The sequence below is a fragment of the Gigantopelta aegis genome, chromosome 12 (genome assembly GCF_016097555.1).
Source record: "Gigantopelta aegis isolate Gae_Host chromosome 12, Gae_host_genome, whole genome shotgun sequence".
Lineage (NCBI taxonomy): Eukaryota > Metazoa > Mollusca > Gastropoda > Neomphalida > Peltospiridae > Gigantopelta > Gigantopelta aegis.
In genome coordinates, this window is record NC_054710.1 from 21,540,650 (window position 1) to 21,559,918 (window position 19,269).

Here is a 19,269-nt window from a genome sequence, read left to right on the forward strand (position 1 = left end):
GATGGTGCGATGCTCTCTAAGCATACGTGAATATATTCATTTGTTCTGCTTTATTAAGTTTTTAACAAATAGATTATGCTCAATAAGTTAAAAATACAAGGCTGCAATCGATGTACACCCCCTTCCCGGCTGTTGTTTACCAAGCCTGCACTATTTAAAAACATTTGCAAAGTAACAGAGCTCATGTTTACTATAAGCCCAGTCACAACTGTTTGCGAGAGACTTTTCTCAGCTATTAACAGGGTAAAAACACCCCAGAGAAGTGTTCAGGGGCAAACAATTTTAAATAATATACACACAATAATGACCCATGGGCCAAAATCCCTAAACATTTTTGATCCAATGCCAGCCATAAAAGAATGGCTCACAAGTGGAAAGGGATCTCACAACATACACGGTCATACAAGTGGTCACTAAAGCTGAGATTCCTTTTGTCCGGTTGCGTTTGCGGCTCCGTTTGCGGTTGTGTTTACAATACGTTTTGAGTGAATCCATTTGACGGCAAAGCATGCGTTTATACAGCCTTTTGGTGCTGATATACACGTGGGGGAAAATTACACATGGGATTCCCCTAAAATTACCGCACAGCAAAACGGATGAATCGCCCCACGGAACAACTGAAATAAGCGCATGCGGTTTCGGATAACTAAACGCAAACGGACCGCACTAATGGAATCACTCTCACCTGGTACAAGCTGGCTTGATTAAACCGCACCGCACCGCAAACGGAGTCGCAAACGCAACCGGACAAAAGGAATCTCAGCTTAAGGCATACATCGACACAATAATTATATTTAGATGAACAAGTGGACACTACCAAACAAATAAAGTTTAAATCAACAAATGGACACTATTTAAAACATAAAGTTTAAATCAACAAGTAGAGAAGATAGTGGATACTACTGGACAGACATATACATTTAGTACTTACTAGGTAAGTTGTAACCTATTGGCAAAAATCTTTATTTGTGCAATTAAACCAGTTACTTTCAAGATTATTACACTATTAAGCACTGTATTAAATTAAATAGGAGCAACACAATTGGTTACTGTAAGACGTATGGGCAAGTGGAAAAATATATGGGGCAAGTGAATATCTGATTGGCACTTGCCCTGTGGCAAGTAATTTTTTTGAAAATGTTTGAACCACTGACCTCTAAAGGTCGTTTCTGGTCAACATTATAAATTCGTAACGAGGCTCTTTTAAAGTTCGTAATAGGGTCTTTCTACTATATGTTGCTTTTCTTTTATTAATTTTTGGTTTGAAATGTGAAGATTGTACCTTTAATAGAATAATTCATTTACTAGTAAACAGTATCGATTTTATTCGAACATCTATAGAGATCACAATCCTAATGTCAGTTATTGGGTACATATTTTGCACGCATTGTATATGAATAATTATCTGAAGGTGAAGGACTGGCTGTTCTTTGGTGAAGCAGTTTTCTGTGTTGTGCTTAAAAATATGTTTTTTTACCAGGATTCTTGGGAAAGCCACAATTTACATGTATGCTGAGCATGAGCACATTACATGTTTGATTATTTTGAGTTAAATATAAACACAAGTATAAAAAGATTATATATGGTATAACTCCAAATTAGAGTTTAATCAGGGTTTAAGTTGGCAGTTTCAAAATGTGAATTAAACTATAATTTGGTGAAACTATTTCTTTAATAATCTGACAAAAAACTAATTTGGAAATGTCTACCTACAATGTATTTGTAGATCCCCACCCGTTTTGGTGAATTGAAATTTTTATTTCCCTACACATTTTCTTACCAAATTAGCCAAATTGTAAATAATATGTTTGGTCCAACTTAAACACATATCTGTGAGTATGAGTGTGTATGTATGTGTGCATGCATGTGTGCACGCACGCGTGCATGTACACACGCAAAAAAAAAAGAAGATATATATATATATGTATGTGTATGTGTATATATATATCTGTGTGTGTGTGTGTTTGTGTGTGTGTGTGTATGTGTGTATATGTGTGTTAATGTGTGCACATGTGTATGTGTATTTATATATTATATTACAAGTATCAACAATAAAAAACCAAGGAAAGAAGAAACAAAGAAAAAAAATATTGTAGAAAGTCAGAAAATTTGAATAGTAGTTGATCCTAGAATATACATACCACACTTATCTCCAGTCCAGTATTTTGGACAATTACATGTGCAAGTATCTTTCTGGACATCACCATGGTCACACTCTAAGTTGCATATGTCTGGAAAATATGACACTAGAAAAATCACAAACATATAGCTATATTTTGATACTATTTTGTATTATTTGCAGGCCAGCCTTCACGTTTTAAAATATCAGGCAAGTGATTTATCTAGGCTGGGAAACACGTTGACTATAATCTGCGCATAGACAAAAATATGTTTTGAATAGCACCAGTGGAACCATCTCTGTGTAATAAGTATAATGAGATTCAAGCAATGCCCCCACCCCTTCCGCCATGTAAAAGTGTGGTCAGTTCCGTAAATTTAAATTTAGAAACAAATAAATATCAACATTCAGGTATAAGACTGTGTTAATAAATGTTAAAACACTGTCAATGGCAATCTGACACAAAAATGTTAAAACACTGTCAATGGCAATCTGACACAAAAATGTTAAAACACTGTCAATGGCAATCTGACACAAAAATGTTAAAACACTGTCAATGGCAATCTGACACATAAATGTTAAAACACTGTCAATGGCAATCTGACACATAAATGTTAAAACACTGTCAATGGCAATCTGACACATAAATGTTAAAACACTGTCAATGGCAATCTGACACAAAAATGTTAAAACACTGTCAATGGCAATCTGACACAAAAATGTTAAAACACTGTCAATGGCAATCTGACACAAAAATGTTAAAACACTGTCAATGGCAATCTGACACATAAATGTTAAAACACTGTCAATGGCAATCTGACACAAAAATGTTTCAGCATTTTAAAGGGACATACCCTAGTTTCAACCCGTAAAAATTAACACTAAGATGTAGTTTAGTTAATCTACAAACCTGAAACACATTTGGATAAAGTTACAATTTAGTGAAACACGAGTCTTTGACTTTGAAATCGTGACATACCCTCTAAAAACAGACTAAAACAACTCCATAACTGTTACTTCTCAGACGCATGTGCGTTTTTAAACATATGAGAAATGCATTTTGTCATATTAAAAACACCAGGATGACCAAAGACACATTGAATGTATGGACACTGATAATCTAAAATCATAAAATTTAAGTAAAGTATGATTTCAGTTATCAAAAACGGCTACACATGTAAAATAATCAAAAATATACCTTAGTCTTTAAAAACTAGGGTATGTCCCTTTAATTCTCTTGTCAAAGACATGATTCTTATTACTATTTTAGGGCTATGCAAGTGTAGTTGAAGTGATGTGAGCAAGTCTTGTTTTATAAAGCGATTGCGCACCTCAAATGTGAAGGACTCTTATTTGATTGAGACATTTATTCATAAATAAAATACTCAAACGTAGCTTAGATAAGCAGACTATGCAGAGGATGAACTTGGACAATGACGTGATTGGTCCATGCTGAATAGATTGGCAACATGGTATATTTGGATTTAAATCAGTAATGGCAGACATGGAAAAAACACTGGATAGTTTAAAAGCAACTAGATGCAAACCTCAAATGTGGTACAATTCTGCTGACTTGCTTAATGCGAATTGGGTGCATGAAAAGGTTGAAAATAATTAATATGAAATAAAATTGTCCTCTTCAAGATTCCAACCTATGTACCCTACAGATTACCCCCCACAAAAACCCCCCCACAAAAAACAACAACCCCAAAACCCCCCAAATAAACAAACAAAAATCAAACAACAAAAACCTCCCCCTCCAAAAAACAAACAAAAACAAACAAAATAAAACACAAAAAGGAAAAGAACAAAAGAAAACAAAACTGTATGGATCTGTATGAGAGATAAATGAAATTAGATTACAAGCCAAGTTCAAATGTTTAACATGAGAAAAATAAATGACAGGATAAGTAGAAAACAACAATTCTTAAGCCATGGACGCCATCTGGGATGTCATCACGATGACGTAATAAAATAAAATTGGCCAATGTATTTTATTAAAAAGTAATGATTTTTGTAACTTTTTGCCAATCTTATTATCATACAATAATATGTGTTAATTGATGTATTGAAAGGTATAAAACAATTAATGTGAAAGGACATTGCCGTCTTTTGGATTCTAACCCATATCAGTAAAGATCTAATAACCAAATTATTAGTATTTGCCAAGTGGTTTCAATTGTTTTTGATGAGTTAGAATACTTGAGGTAACCAGTAAATAATATTTTCGTTTTTTCCTGCCAAAATGACAGCTATCATGGACTTGATGATGATAACACCATCATATCAAGTCCTTCCATACACAACAGTGACTTCATGACGTTTTGTATTGACATAGGAGGACTACAAGTGAACAAAACCATAAATATGCTAGACCTATCCTGTATCTCAGTCAGTCATGGGTAGGTTTTCAAACACTAATTTCAAAGTGCTGGAACTGTTGTGGTGGTTTAATTCCTGACCACAGGTTTGTATCTAGTGCTGTAGCGTAGTGTAGTAGGCTTACAATCTTATCGCTTTCAGCTGCAGCCACGGGATAGTCTGACACGGTAAAACGGGGACAGATGCACGCAAGTTCCACCCTTCCGGTACATAACATCTCCACAGACAAGATTCCCTCAGGGTTCCCTGCTCTCACAGCTTGGCACACCATGGTAACTAGGCTCTCGTGGACCTAGGCTAAACTAAGGGAGCTCTCGAAGCAGCTGGAGCCACAGAGGTGCAGTGTACATGACCCATCGGTGTATGGATATGCTCTGACACTCACTAATCTAGTCCCAACTATGGGTAAATAGAGACCAGATAGAGGGTATAAGTCAAAAAAGGCTATCTAGGAGAATGAAAACTCCAAATTCCAAACCATCCTTGTGCTTCCTGGGTATGATCTTGATCCAGGGGCTAAAATTGAGGTAACCCCTACAGAAAACCTAAAGACGAAGGCACTAGGCCACTGGCACTCTTAAAAAAAAAAAAAAACATGGTACAACAAAATAAACCCTACATTATGGATACACCAACAGATAGATGTAATAGTAATGACGCTCGCCCATTGCGGTCCCTCAGGATGAGGCAGCGTCGGGCTCAATGCTTGAAGAAGCCTATCCTATGCTACTGGAGGTCCCTCCCATTCGGCCTTCTGTGCCAGGGGGAGAGGGAGAAGAGAGACTGGCTGCACAACAGCAATTAAGAAAGCTCTCAAGGTAATGCACTGGAATGATGAGGGAGATTTTAACACGGAAACAGAACTTGAACATAAACTATATGGGAAAGGCATCAACATTTGCTGTATTCAAGAAACCCATCTGCATACCAGCAAAGCCTAAGTCACTTCAACATTTTAGTCCAGTTGTTGGGAAACCACATCCACCCCAGATCTTGCTTTTTGCACTGAAGACATTCAGAGAGACATGAACAGAGATATAAGTGAGCAGTTAGGAGGCAGTGGAACTATAAGAAGACCAAATGGGGGCTCTTCAGACACCATACATGTACGCTCATCAAGGATTTGCAAGTCAATGAATGTAATGCTTGTATCCTTAAGGCAGCCCATGAGACAATCCCAAGAAGTGTTAGAAAAGACAACAAACCCTATTGGGAGTAATCAACTACAATAACTGCACAATAACATGTCTGATGCTAGGAAAATGGCAGAAGAACAACCATTACACGAGAACAACATTAAGCCCCAGCAGGCAAAAGCAAAATATCTCAAAGCAAAAATCCAGCCAATACGCAAAAGTTGGAAACAGAAGAGAGCTGATCTAAATCTAGAGAGAGATGGACACAATATGTGGATACTGACAAAACAACTTAACCATGAGTATAACAGAGGACAAAAGATCACACTGGAAGAAAATGAGGAAATGCTGATACGAAAACGAGCAGCTAATCACCTGGCTGACAATTATGAACAGCAGAACAACATACATGTCTGTGTTTAGCAGCAGCGAAAAGCAAGAAAAGAACAAAGGGAGAGAACAAGAAATGCTCACCAACAGAACCCATGCAATGACCTATCAAAATCCATGAGCTATATGTAGCACTAAAGAAACTTTAACAACAAAAAATAACCAGGTCCAGGCATGATCACCAATGAAATGCTTATTTATCTTGGCAGTGTAGCAATCAACAAGCTATTGGAGGTTTTAATCACAGCTGGGAAGACGGTGTCCTTCCACAAATCTGGAGAGAGACTACAATGATTCCTGTCTACAAGAAAGAAAATGACAAGAAGAATGTCACCAGCTAGCGTCCAATCAGCCTCACCAGATGTGTTGTCAAAACACTGAAAAGAATAATCAACCAATGCTTCCAATAGTAACTTGAAACTGATAATATTCTGACTCCTGATCAAGCAAGCTTCTGACAGTTTCACAGAACAGAAGATCAGGCAACTTATCTTTCTCAAGAAATCAAAGACGCATACCAGGAGAAGAAACATGTGTTTGCTACCTGGATAGATCTATAAAAGGCTCTCGATAAAGTCTAGACTGATGGCCTCATGCATTGTCAAGTTACAGAGATGTGGAAGAACTAGAAACATGCTATCATGGATCAACTCATACCTTCACAACTGTAAAGCAAGGCTCACAGTTGACAGACAAGAGAGCACAAATGTACTTTTTCGACATGGTGTCCCACAAGGAGGAGTCATATCACCCACGCTCTTCTGATACAAGAACTCCTCAAAGGAATACTGGCTGCTCTCAATGCTGATAACTTGGTGATATGGTGCAAGGAAGAATATGCTACTACTGCCACCTACAGAATGCAGATAACGGCAGTCAAGCTGACAGAATGGTCACACAAATGGTGTGTAGCTATCAAGAAAGAGAAGTCTTCCACCACACTCTTTACTCTATCATTGAAGCAAAAAGCAGGAATTATTAAAATTGGTAATACTCCACTAAAGAGTGAAGAAGAAGCAACAAACCTCAGTGTCATCTTTGAAAACTTTGAAAACTTGAAAACCACACATGCAGAAACAAAATCTAGACATAAGATAGCCATTATGCGAAAACTAGCAGGGACCAGGGAGCAAATGAGTGGATCATCAAGAGAGTACAATATGAAGGAGCCATAAGACCTCATCTCAAGTATGTTTCAACAGCCTGGTCAACGACAGCAAAGACAAATCAGCAAACTCTAGACAAGGTTCAAAATCAAGCTTTGCAAATCATAACATGATCTATGAAGTCTACACCTTTTAAAGACATGGAACAAATTTCCGCAATACAGCCAATTAGTGAGAGGAGATAAGCCAAGATCATGGTCCAGGCTGAGAAATTCAAGTACCTGCCCAACTATCCAATGAAACAGAGGATAGAGGGTCTGACAAAGAACCATCTCAAATGCAGCAATTGCATCCACCAAAATCTGAGGCTTATAAGACAGCATGAAGCCAACCATCTAACAGAGACTCTTCAATTTAGTCCAGCAGATCTCCCACAGTCATGAAATTTTGAACATGCTAATCTACAGATCAGCATATCTGTCCAACAAGTAACCTCAGGAGACTTCCAATGTGACATGGTCAAAGGCTCTTTGACTATGGCCATGATCAATGAGCAGTACCAAGAAGAATCCTGGATCCATGCATACACGGATGGCTCATCAACATATGCTGTGACCAATGTAGGTACAGGCGTGTTTGTTAAGTTCCCCTCAGTTAGAAGGGGACGAACTTCATCATCTTATGGAAGGCATCCAAGAACTTGCAAAGGAAAGATGAGTGGCCCTATAATAGATTCCAGTCCACTGTGGGATCCCAGGAAATAAGGAAGCAGACATGTTAGCGAAGCTAGGAGCAAAACAAATGAAACCAAACAGTTAGCTTTTCTGGATAAAGAACCCTGATCAGGTCAGCCAATAAGCCTAGGACAGTGAGGGATAATTATCATCCTTCTTATGCAAGTGGATCAAGCAACTCTGTTAAGACTCTGTACATGCCACAACAGACTAAATGCTCACATGTTCAAGCATCTTCACCAACTTGCAGGTGTGGACTCGAAGACCAAACAACAGAGCACATCTTACAGCAGTGCCCAACCTATCAAGATTTGAGACAATCTGAGTGGCCTATTGAAACAACCTCTGAGTGGCCTATTGAAACAACCATATAAACCAAACTCTATGGTGACAGAGGAGAACTGGAAAAGACAGCTCTTTTCATTTTACAGACTGGACTACTGGTGTAGTTTGTGAAAAAAGAGAGAAGAAAGTGCTGGAATTTTGTTTTTAATAATAATAACAAATAAAAACGAAAATAATAACGTTTTTAATATATAGTAGCCTCTTAGTAACCGGAATAACAATTCTTTACTGATGCCTGTTCTGGAGTAATAATACATGCATGCATATGTTTAAAATAAAAAAATGCTTCAGAATTAAACAAAAATCAATGGTGTAAACAGACAAATACTGCTTAATGTGAAGGCGTAATATGAAAATAGCATTCTCTCTCTCACAGCAAACAACTTTATATATCTGTTTGAGAATAGGATCCTGCATCTGTAAGTAATACAGCGAAATCCCACTTAACAACCACCCCACTTCTAAGACCACCCCACTATCAATATTTTAAAGAGAAGAATACTTCCTTATTACTTTATAATAAAAATACTCCGTTATTAAGACCATCCCACTATCACAGATTACCAGTAAAGTCAGACCAATGGTAGTTTTCAGTACATTTCAACAGCACAAATGTGACCACATCATTTACCTATCATGTCACACAAATGACAAGTAATAAATAGCATGGTAAAAGCTATGGTAGTTGTGTGTTAAAGTTAATTACACATGTTACTCATTCCAGGAATTAAACAGAGGATACTCCCCAAGTGTCTTGTGATATCATAATTTATTAGCCCAAGTTGATAAAAGTATGAAATCCGAGGCTTGATATCACAAGACACGATGAGGGTATCCATTTTATCATCCATTATCATTCTTTCATTTACAATTGTTAACTAGCTAAACAACAGTGGCGTGACGTCACTAATGATAGGTTTAGCGCTGAAACATACACAGTGAATATCGCAGGAGATATCGCAAATTATAGTGCCAGCGATATCTCATGCAAAAGCCTTTAATGGATGATAAACAGTCTTATGTTTATTTAGCTGAAAAGACCAGATATATTACTTCTGTACAAGTGATCTACAAATTAGCACAAGTGATCTACAAATTAGCAGTCATGGTTGATTTCTGGAATGTACGGTGCAGTCTTTTTATTGTATAACTTGCAGTAATGTTAAAATGTAGCAGTTAAACAGAATAACTTGTTTTTATGAAAGAAAATTCCACACCATTCTTGTATTTTATAAATGTCAAAAGATATGACTAACTTCAGTCACGTGTGCCAGAGGTTGCACGTTTTTATTACCTTGATATCGTCATTTGTCCAGACAGTTGTTAATACCTATTGTGTAATAATGAAGAAAAATAATTGAAGTAGGCTTGACATTTGACTATCCTTGCTGTTCAGTGTAAACACCAACACACCGTCATCACCTGTTAATCTTATCAGTTCGAACATTCTTGATGACACCTGGGACTGATGGTGGAACATAAAATACACAATCAGTATTTACCAAGCATTCATCATTCTGAAAACTGGCAACTCGGTATTAGGCTCACCCCACTGTTAAGACCAATTTTAATGTCATGTCGATGGTTGCAATAGTGGAATTTCACTGTACTTGCTTATTGACACATACACTAGGCACCCATATAATCAGATGTATATGTAAATACAGATCTATACAGATGAAGCGTAATCTTTTGATCAGTGCTCTCAATTATGTATTGCCAATAATTTTCTAAATATTAAAGCCTTTTAAGAATTAAGACAATTCAAAGACATGGCGAAAATATGCTGTGTGGTTTGACTACTTAGGATATACATAATATTTATAGCATGATCAGCAACTTCAAGTTCTGTTCTTTCTACTATATAATATATTCTTTATACAATAAAATATTCGTTGTTCCCTTTATTTCAGCAAAATTTCAAATAAGATTGTGTAAAATAAAATAAAAAACCTATCCTAAAGTCATGGACACAAAATTGTCACTTTGTGTTGAATCACTCATATACAAAGACAGGTGCAACTGTATTTCGCAAAATGCCACACACACAAAAAATGTTTAAAGAAAAAAAGAAAAAAACACAAAATAAAATAAAAGAAATATCCATACATTTTATAAAATCTAGAATAATAGTTTAGACATACCACACTTATCTCCAGTCCAATGATTTTGACAATCACAAGAGCAGGTTTTATTATCAACAACACCATGTATACACGGTAAGCTGCATATTTCTGCAAAATATAAAACAGTACATAAATCAGCAAAAACATAAACATATGACATATTTTAATACTATTTTCTATTATTAAAAATCAAATAAACTAACAGAACAAAACAAAAGAGAAAACACAACAAATTTAGCCACAATTATTACTATTGTTCCTAATACATGTACATGTAACTATTTTTCTTTTTATTTCTTTTCTTCTATTTTCTTTTCCTTCCTTTTGGTTTTTTTTCAATGGTAATTTTGTTGACCAGTGTGCATATTAATTTATGACTTGTACAAAGATTAATGTAATGAATTTATGACGTCACAAGAGAAAAAAAAACTTGTTTTCTTATGCCCACTACACACTACCAATGCATTTAATGGTCCTAAATATTTTTAATTATGTGCGACCCTCTAAAAACCAGATTCTGTCTTAATCAGATAAATATTAGGTTTCACTGCATTTATAATAAGAGGTTGGGAAAAGCTATTTTTTCCTGGTCTTTGACCGATTCTCAATCTCTGTGACCAGTCCCTCTTCTGTAATTCCATTGAAAGAAATTACTATCTGTTTATTGGTGGTGTTTCGGCAAGTGTTCTAAATTTTCTACAATCAATCATCTAATGTGCATTTTGATTCTCAAATGACTTGAACCAGTAACAAATTTAATAATGGTTGTTTCGTTTCTCCAACAGTAGCCGAAAATAAAAACAGTGAATATACCATTTGTGCCACTTTTCCATTGGCAGGCATCGTTATTTCCTACATGATTTTACAACAAAAATGTGGTCCAGGGCTGGACATATCCTAAAATTTTCAGTTGCCCACCGGGCAAGAAACTCTCAATTTTCACTTGTCCCAAAACATTAGCACTGTACGTGTCAAACAATTTTACATCATACAGAGCACTTGTGAACCCTGTATTACTAAATATGTTTATTTCCCTTAATTTGTGAATGTTAAAAAACAAACAAACTGCTATCGGAATAAAGGAAAATAGGAAACAAGTTTATGATTTTTATTTGTTTTTAAACTTTAACCCTTTACTTTAGAATGATTATCGAAAATATGCTACTTTAAAGGAAACATGTCACGAGACCATATTATAGCTAATTTTAAAAGCAAAATGACATAAAAATAATATACAAATAAGTCTATAACAATAAAATACGCGTAGTTAACTTAAAATGAAGACATTACGCCAATCAGTATCAAAGTACGATTTATGCATATTTATTCGTGAGCGTTCGAAAAAAAAGGGAAGTGACATCAGAGCCGCTGTACTCTTCCATTCTTGTTAACTGTTTATATATGGAGTAAGGGCCTTACGATCTTTTCAGTCCAGCTGTGCCGTACTGCGCGGCCTTTGGGTGTAAATATAAACAGTTTAAACGATCGGGATTGTCTTTTTACGGTTTTCCAAAGCATTGTATCCGAAGAAAGACGCGTGTATTTTATCGCAAAACAAAAGATTGGACACCAACACCGCATAGTACTTTGGTGTCAGCCTATTTTAGTATTTACAGCCCGGAGCCTGAACGTTACCCAGAGACAAAAACAGTACTCGGTTGCGAATGCCGAGGTGTACATTGCACATATTTGGCACAAAGATACACCTCAGCATGATGTATTTATATGTTAAAACAAAAATGTTGATTTTTTTTTGATTTTTTTTTTAAAAAGAGAAGAGATTTTTCATGTTAGGCCTACATAACAAAATCTGTATTCACAGCCCGAAAAAGGAAACGTCAATAATTAATTAAATATGGCATATACAAACATAGGATTTGGCATGAGGATACATCTCAGTACGATGTATTTAAATATGTTTAAAAAAAAACAAAAATAATTTTAAATAATGATTTTAATCTTAAGCCCCAAAGTAACACGAAGTTCAATACAAAATAAACCACTACTGTCGGTGTCGAAATAACTATTATGTTTCATCCACGGGCTGACTTGAGAATCGGAGTGTTGTTTTAGTTAACTGGTCCTTTCTTTCCATGGCCTGCACATGTGATTCCTGATTGGCAGGTGTATGTTGCAGGGTATCGACCAGGTAAGTGATTACAACTGTCTAGACGTACGTACAAAATACTTGCCAGTTTTTTAAGATCACAGGGTATTGTGGCGTAACCTGTCGCGACTATAGTACAATGTTAATGGACATTATCAGCCGACCTGCTTCATTACTGTAAATAATGCTGTAAAACCTTTGATTAAAGTAGACTTTTCCATCTAAAATTACAAAACTGACCAATTACGTAGTACCAAAGAAAAGAAAATTATCACATGGGTATCGTGAGTGGTAGTTTTTACTCTAACGCACCCTACCAATAGGCCTAATAATATGCTGCTTTTTTTTGCAAAGAGAGAAAAATACTATAACCCCATTTCGTTCTATTGATGCAAATTGAAATATATTTAGTTAAAAAGTTGATTATACTCTCAAGTCATTTATGTTGTTTTACAAGTCAGGTTAATGAAAGTGAAGCGCCTTGTAAATTAGAGCGTTTGTTTACACTGTGCATACAGATTTCATTATGTACAGCCCGAACATGAAAAATGCGATATTTTCTATAAAAAAAAACTAAAAAAAAAGTTTGTCCTAACATTTATATTTTTTACATATTTAAATACATCATATCGAGGTGTATCTTTATGCTAAATATGAACAGTATACACCTCGGCATTAGCATCCGAGTTTTGGTTTTATCTCCGGGTTACTTTCGGTCTCCGGGCTGTAAATTGGTCGACCGGTCTGGTCTGGCACCATCGGTTTCTCCACCCTCTCCAACTCGCTATCCGTTTTTTCTTCAGTATCACTGTTGTAAGTAAATTGATATGGCAAAACATTTTGCGAACGAACACTCATCGTTTTGGTAAGCTGTGCAAGTCTTAGATTCTTTATGAGTGGTACGGACTAATGCTTTTAAGTGTAAGGCTTCAGATCAAGCGACGCGTCTCTGACGTCATGGACCTCGTGATTGCCCTGCTCATTAAAGATCGGCAAGAGCTCGTATCTGGGGTTTTCTTATGGAGATATTTTAAGTAATTAATTTTTTTTTTTTTTTTTTTTTTAGGTGATTCAATTTATAATTAATTGTACATGGTTGGTGCCAAATATAGGTTACGTGACATGTTTCCTTTAAGTTAATAATTTTACAGTGAATAACATTAAGTTCGGTTGGTTGTTGTAGTTTTCGTTTTGGTATTTTTTGGGGGGGGGGGGGTAGAGAGGGGGGGTCATAATGGACAAGTGTACGAAAGAGATTTTTTTGCTTTTAAATATTAAAAAAAGTATTCCCCTCTATTTTTAGGATGAATGTTACTTGTAGAATGCAGAACATTGCATTTCAGGATATTAAATTTTCCAAATTTTCAGGGTGAGTGTATCCTCAGTTTTCCTAAAAATTCTACCGTTTGGCACTCTCGTTATGAGTCCAACAAACACATGCAGTCATAGACTGCTTAGATTCCGTTACCAATTTTCATGCACACACACACACAAACTCACTGTTCTTTCATATTTAGTCAATTAAATGTTAAGTGCATGTACATGTACATTTAATACATCTATTTAATTAGGAAACAAATGCGAATATTTCAAGATGTACATCCTAATTTCGTAATAAGAAACACTACTACATGTATGTTAGTGAAAAACGGACCGTGTGGTGGCAATTCCCTGACCTCGTTTTACGGCAAATATGTGTTGTGCGAGCTCACATAGATAAAGCCAAAACTAACTTTACGAAGAGTCTACTTATTGATTTTAGTAATGTGCTGGATCTTAACGTTCTAAACAGCTTTTTCACGATCCTTCAACGTTTTTGGTAATTTACTTGACGGACACCGACATAAAATACAAATGTACCATGATTTACAAAAAAATTGCCTAATTTCTTAAAAGCCTTCAAAAAGGAGGGGTGGGGGGCTTATTCAAAGATGTCAGCCTACTTCCGGTCAAATACAGTACTCAATATAATAATCATGGGAAACGAATGTTCGGTTTCGTGATTTTACCGACACGGTACCGAGAGAGAGAGAGAGAGAGAGAGAGAGAGAGAGAGAGAGAGAGAGAGAGAGAGAAGAAAAAACATAATATTCATTTATACTTTAAACACATATACGTTGGCATGTAAACAATGATGTAACTAAGGGAAATAATACAATTAAACCAAAAATGTATATGCAAGATCAGAGTAATAATAATATATATATTTACAATAATACATTGCAAACTTTTGAGTTATCAACTCTGGTTATGTTGTTAGATGGCATTGTGCAAACCCCTAAATCAGTCCCTAAATTGGAACACTTTGGAATGTCTAAGGTATTTTAAGAAATATAGTTATTAACAATATATACATGTAATAAAACACACAACAATGAAATAAATATACACATGAATACAGGAAACAAACAAAAAACAAATATTATGTTCATGGTGTAAGACCAAATTCTGTTAAGTTTGAGTTAAAAGCAATAATTATATCTGTTACATTAATAGTTGCTTCTTAATTGAGATAATATTTAACCATCAGGAGCACGTCCCGGCTTTTTAAGCAGGATAGGCATATTAACGATATATATGGCTATTAAATACCACGAGCATTAAGACCCAGTTGATGGGTGGGAAAAGGGAATCAAAAGGCTGTACTAGCCAATAATAACATGGAGGGGGGGGGGGGGGGGGTGAGTATAAAAATGTACAAGAGCACATTATTATAGGGTGTTTTTCACTAATGGAAAAAGAGATATATTTTAAACACAACAAAAAATCCCAAGATGTTTTTGCACTTTTTGAATGGAGGGGGTAATTGCACGCTTACCCATCCCCTTAAGTAGTCTTTGATCCAACCACCACTCTAGTTCCACTCTTAAACATAATGTTTATTTTAGATACAGATACATGTATGTCATAATAATGTATTTAACAAGGTTAATAACATTTCCCTCAAATTCCCAATGTAGCAGATATGCTACATTATTAAAAAGACAAACATTTATGAAAATCCAAGAATCACCATGGAAGTGTTCAATGTACACTAACACCTGTAAGTTGAATGGATATGATCGTTTGCTTGTATAGTTGAATGGATATGATCGTTTGCTTGTGTTCAATGTACACTAACACCTGTACGTTGAATGGATATGATCATTTGCTTGTATACATTGTACACCAACACCTGTACGTTGAATGGATATGATCATTTGCTTGTATTCAATGTACACTAACACCTGTACGTTGAATGGATATGATCATTTGCTTGTATTCATTGTACACTAACACCTGTATGTTGAATGGATATGATCATTTGCTTGTATTCAATGTACACTAACACCTGTACGTTGAATGGATATGATCATTTGCTTGTATTCATTGTACACTAACACCTGTATGTTGAATGGATATGATCATTTGCTTGTATTCAATGTACACTAACACCTGTACGTTGAATGGATATGATCATTTGCTTGTATTCAATGTACACTAACACCTGTACGTTGAATGGATATGATCATTTGCTTGTATTAATTTTGAGTACTTTGGTACTAGAGGGTTAAACATTTCTCAGACATCTATTAATAAATTTTTAAAATGTTCAATTATTGTACTGTTGATTTCTATATGCCATTTGTGTTGGTTCTGCTTCTTTATTTTTAAATACACATCAATATTTATTCTTAAAATCAATCTAGTTTATTTAAGCACAGACAGAATGCAATTATACCAATATTCACTTTATTCAATTTGGCTGAAAAACATTTGTCTCAAAATGTTCTTGTATACGCATCACAGGTCATAAGCCGTACCATTTTCTTTATGATTAATTCAAATATGTCTGAATTTTTAATTGTCAGTATCTTTCTTATTACCCACCACATCGCTTGTGAGAAAATATTGTAGAGGTAAAGTAATGCTTGTAATGGTGTCACATACATTTTAGTTTTATCAGCTCCCATTGCACGTTGCTAACATGTCTGTATTTTTCTATCAAATGTCAAGCCTATAGTGGCGATGGATTGGTACTACTGTAGGTCAGACTTCAATAACCTGAGATATATATCCTTATGGGAGACATTAAAAACTCAGACATGTCTGTCTGTCTCTGTCTCTCTCTGTCTCTCCCTCCCTCCCTCTTTGCTCCTTATATTTCCAACCATGTTCACCAAAAACATATTCTCCAGGTGTGTTTAAAAAACCCAAAAAACAACAACAAAAATATTTGAAAATAGAAGACAAAGACAAAGAACAAAGAAAGAAAGAAAGGCAATTCAACTCTAATTTTCTTCATGTAGAATTTAAAAAACTAGAATAATAGTTATTCCTAGAACACACATACCGCATATATATCCAGTCCAGTATTTTGAACAGTTACAGTTGCAAATATCTTTTTGAAGATCACCATGTTCACAAATGAAGCTGCATAGTGCTGCAAAATATAAAAAAAGTACAGAAACCAGCAAAATCATAAACATATTCAAAACTATTTTTAATTATATTTTGTATTCTAGAAATAGGTCAGCGGTGCAAAAAGAAGTACCCAGTCTGTGGTCATATCTAGTGTTTCCTGACCTCGTCATCCAGATCTTCACATTATAATATATACAATAATGGAATGAACTTCGATAACACTTATCAAATATTTGTTATCTAATAACCAACGATTAATACATCAATGTGCTCAAGTGCTGTTGTTAAACAAAACAAACTTCTTTTTTTGTACAGCAAAGTTAAAATAAATATGCACTCGCACTATAAATACGACCACCGTACAACCAGCCATTATTAGCTGATGATATATACACGAACGCCAAATATATAGCAACTTCTCATGTCCCGGAATTGGACACTGGCAATGTAAATAGACTTCACATCCCAGTCTTTGTTAAGATCAGAAAAATGTTAGCACTAACTTTCCTAATAATGGTCATGTAATCACTGACGAACGCTCTAACTGTTGTTACCATTACCAAAATTTCACATTATTAATTAACACTGTGCTACATAATGATTGTGTATATCAATGCTGTGATGGTCACCATGTGATCAGTACTCTATAATATTTTTTGACACTAGCTAATAGTGACCAATATAATATATCTAGTAAAAAAATCTGTGATGTTATACTAGGTCATACTTACAACGTTGTGTTCCTTATCGCATTGTCATACTTCCAATCTCATGTACACATTGATGAGTATAACTCTAATCGTGAATTTAATACAACAAAACTCTCATACCAACAGAAGTGGTCTTATTTAGAATGTATCATTGTATGTAGTATTTATATTGTGCAGATATATGGTCTTCATCGTGGAAAATGGTTTTGTTAACAGATTTAGAACGATGTATGTACAGTAGTGGAGTGGACACAAGTGCAAAACAGATCCTTGTGAGATGCAGCATTGGGTACGTTCAAAGATGATTGTCGGCAGTGCAGATTAAAAGAAGATAAGCGATCAGATGGACTGGAAATTGTTAAAAAGACATTGTATGTTATATTATAGATTTCATAAGGCTCTAACATACATCTCATATGTTTTCACACACTATTCCAAACCCATAACTTACCCCGTCATATTTCCAGCAGGTCATATTTGTTTTCTTGACTGGACATATTTATTTTAACCTGCTATTTTAAAAAGATAGCAGCAGCCTATATAATACTTCCTATTTTGATCTCTATATATTAACTAATTGGTGTGTAACCAATATAAAGATCGAAGTATACATGCATACATACATACTAAAATGGTTGCTTCTGATGGAATTTGTACTTTCATCGTCTTGTACCAAACAAAACCAATCTACATTATCATCGGGTGCTAGTTGGGTGATCTCCACACTGTACTCTTTAATGCTCGAGCTGTAGAGAAATGTTCCTGTCCCGCAACCGACCTTATAACCTTTGAAGTTATCGGCTACTGTGCAGTTGTTGACAACCTGGTGCAGCGTGCCGACAACACTGTCAGTTCCACTAATCCTCCTCCTGAACTGGACTGAAGCTCTAATAACACCAGCGTTTGTCAATGTACAGGTCAGAGTAAACTTCTGCTTATACGCAGGTTGACGTGGACTCGTGGAGAGGGACGCAGTGAGATCTATGGAAAGATAAAACAATTTGTATTGTTATTAAAAATTGTGCATCATCGTACATCAAGTCACATGTTTTATAAAAAATAACACATTACTTGAACAGCAAGTTACATGTACAGTAAATTGTTACACAACAGATACAAAATTACATGAACATATAGCGAGTTACATCAACATAATAGATCCATATCCAGCATATATTTTAGAACTAATTTTTTGGGTAAAATTTAGATACAATATACTGGGTTTTGCCCAGGTTATTTTTAAATGAATTATTGATAGCTGACCTGTAGTTACCTTGTTTCTAGCACTGTAAGCTCCGTCATTACATGACAAACAAACAAGTATATAAAGGACACAAATTATGAAGCGGCACTCGACCAGACTATGTATTCCAATCCGAGGGGAGAACGGTGAAACGACACAAGTAAAAGCATATACTTAAACTAGATAGCTGGCATAAAATAAAATTATTAATCAAGAATTATTCAAAACCACCCGCCTGTACAACTCCGGGAGGGAAGAGCGACCTTAAGCACACAATCGACAAGCACTCCAACCCCGGGGTTCAACGGCGGGACGGTAGCGAATAATTAATAACCATTATTAACCTTACTGTAAATATTTATTTAGGTTCTGAAACTCGTGTGTTGCAATTGGTGTAATATATACCACTCCCAAATGTTCTCACTGGTCCAATCCAGCCAATCGCGAACAAGGAACCTCACATGTAA

General features: G+C 35.5%; 1 protein-coding gene across 4 annotated transcripts in view; it reads right to left on the reverse strand.

The window, feature by feature from the left end:
- The window catches only part of LOC121385783 (neurogenic locus notch homolog protein 1-like), a 135,992-nt gene that overhangs the window by 78,053 nt on the left and 38,670 nt on the right, over positions 1-19,269 (reverse strand). For all 4 annotated transcript variants that reach the window (XM_041516565.1, XM_041516566.1, XM_041516564.1 and 1 more), the window contains exons 5-8: positions 18,187-18,540; positions 16,779-16,868; positions 10,357-10,446; positions 2,142-2,231 (exon numbers count right to left, since the gene is read on the reverse strand). In XM_041516565.1, coding sequence (XP_041372499.1) covers positions 2,142-2,231; positions 10,357-10,446; positions 16,779-16,868; positions 18,187-18,540 — 624 coding nt within the window. The remainder of the gene's footprint in view (positions 1-2,141; positions 2,232-10,356; positions 10,447-16,778; positions 16,869-18,186; positions 18,541-19,269) is intronic.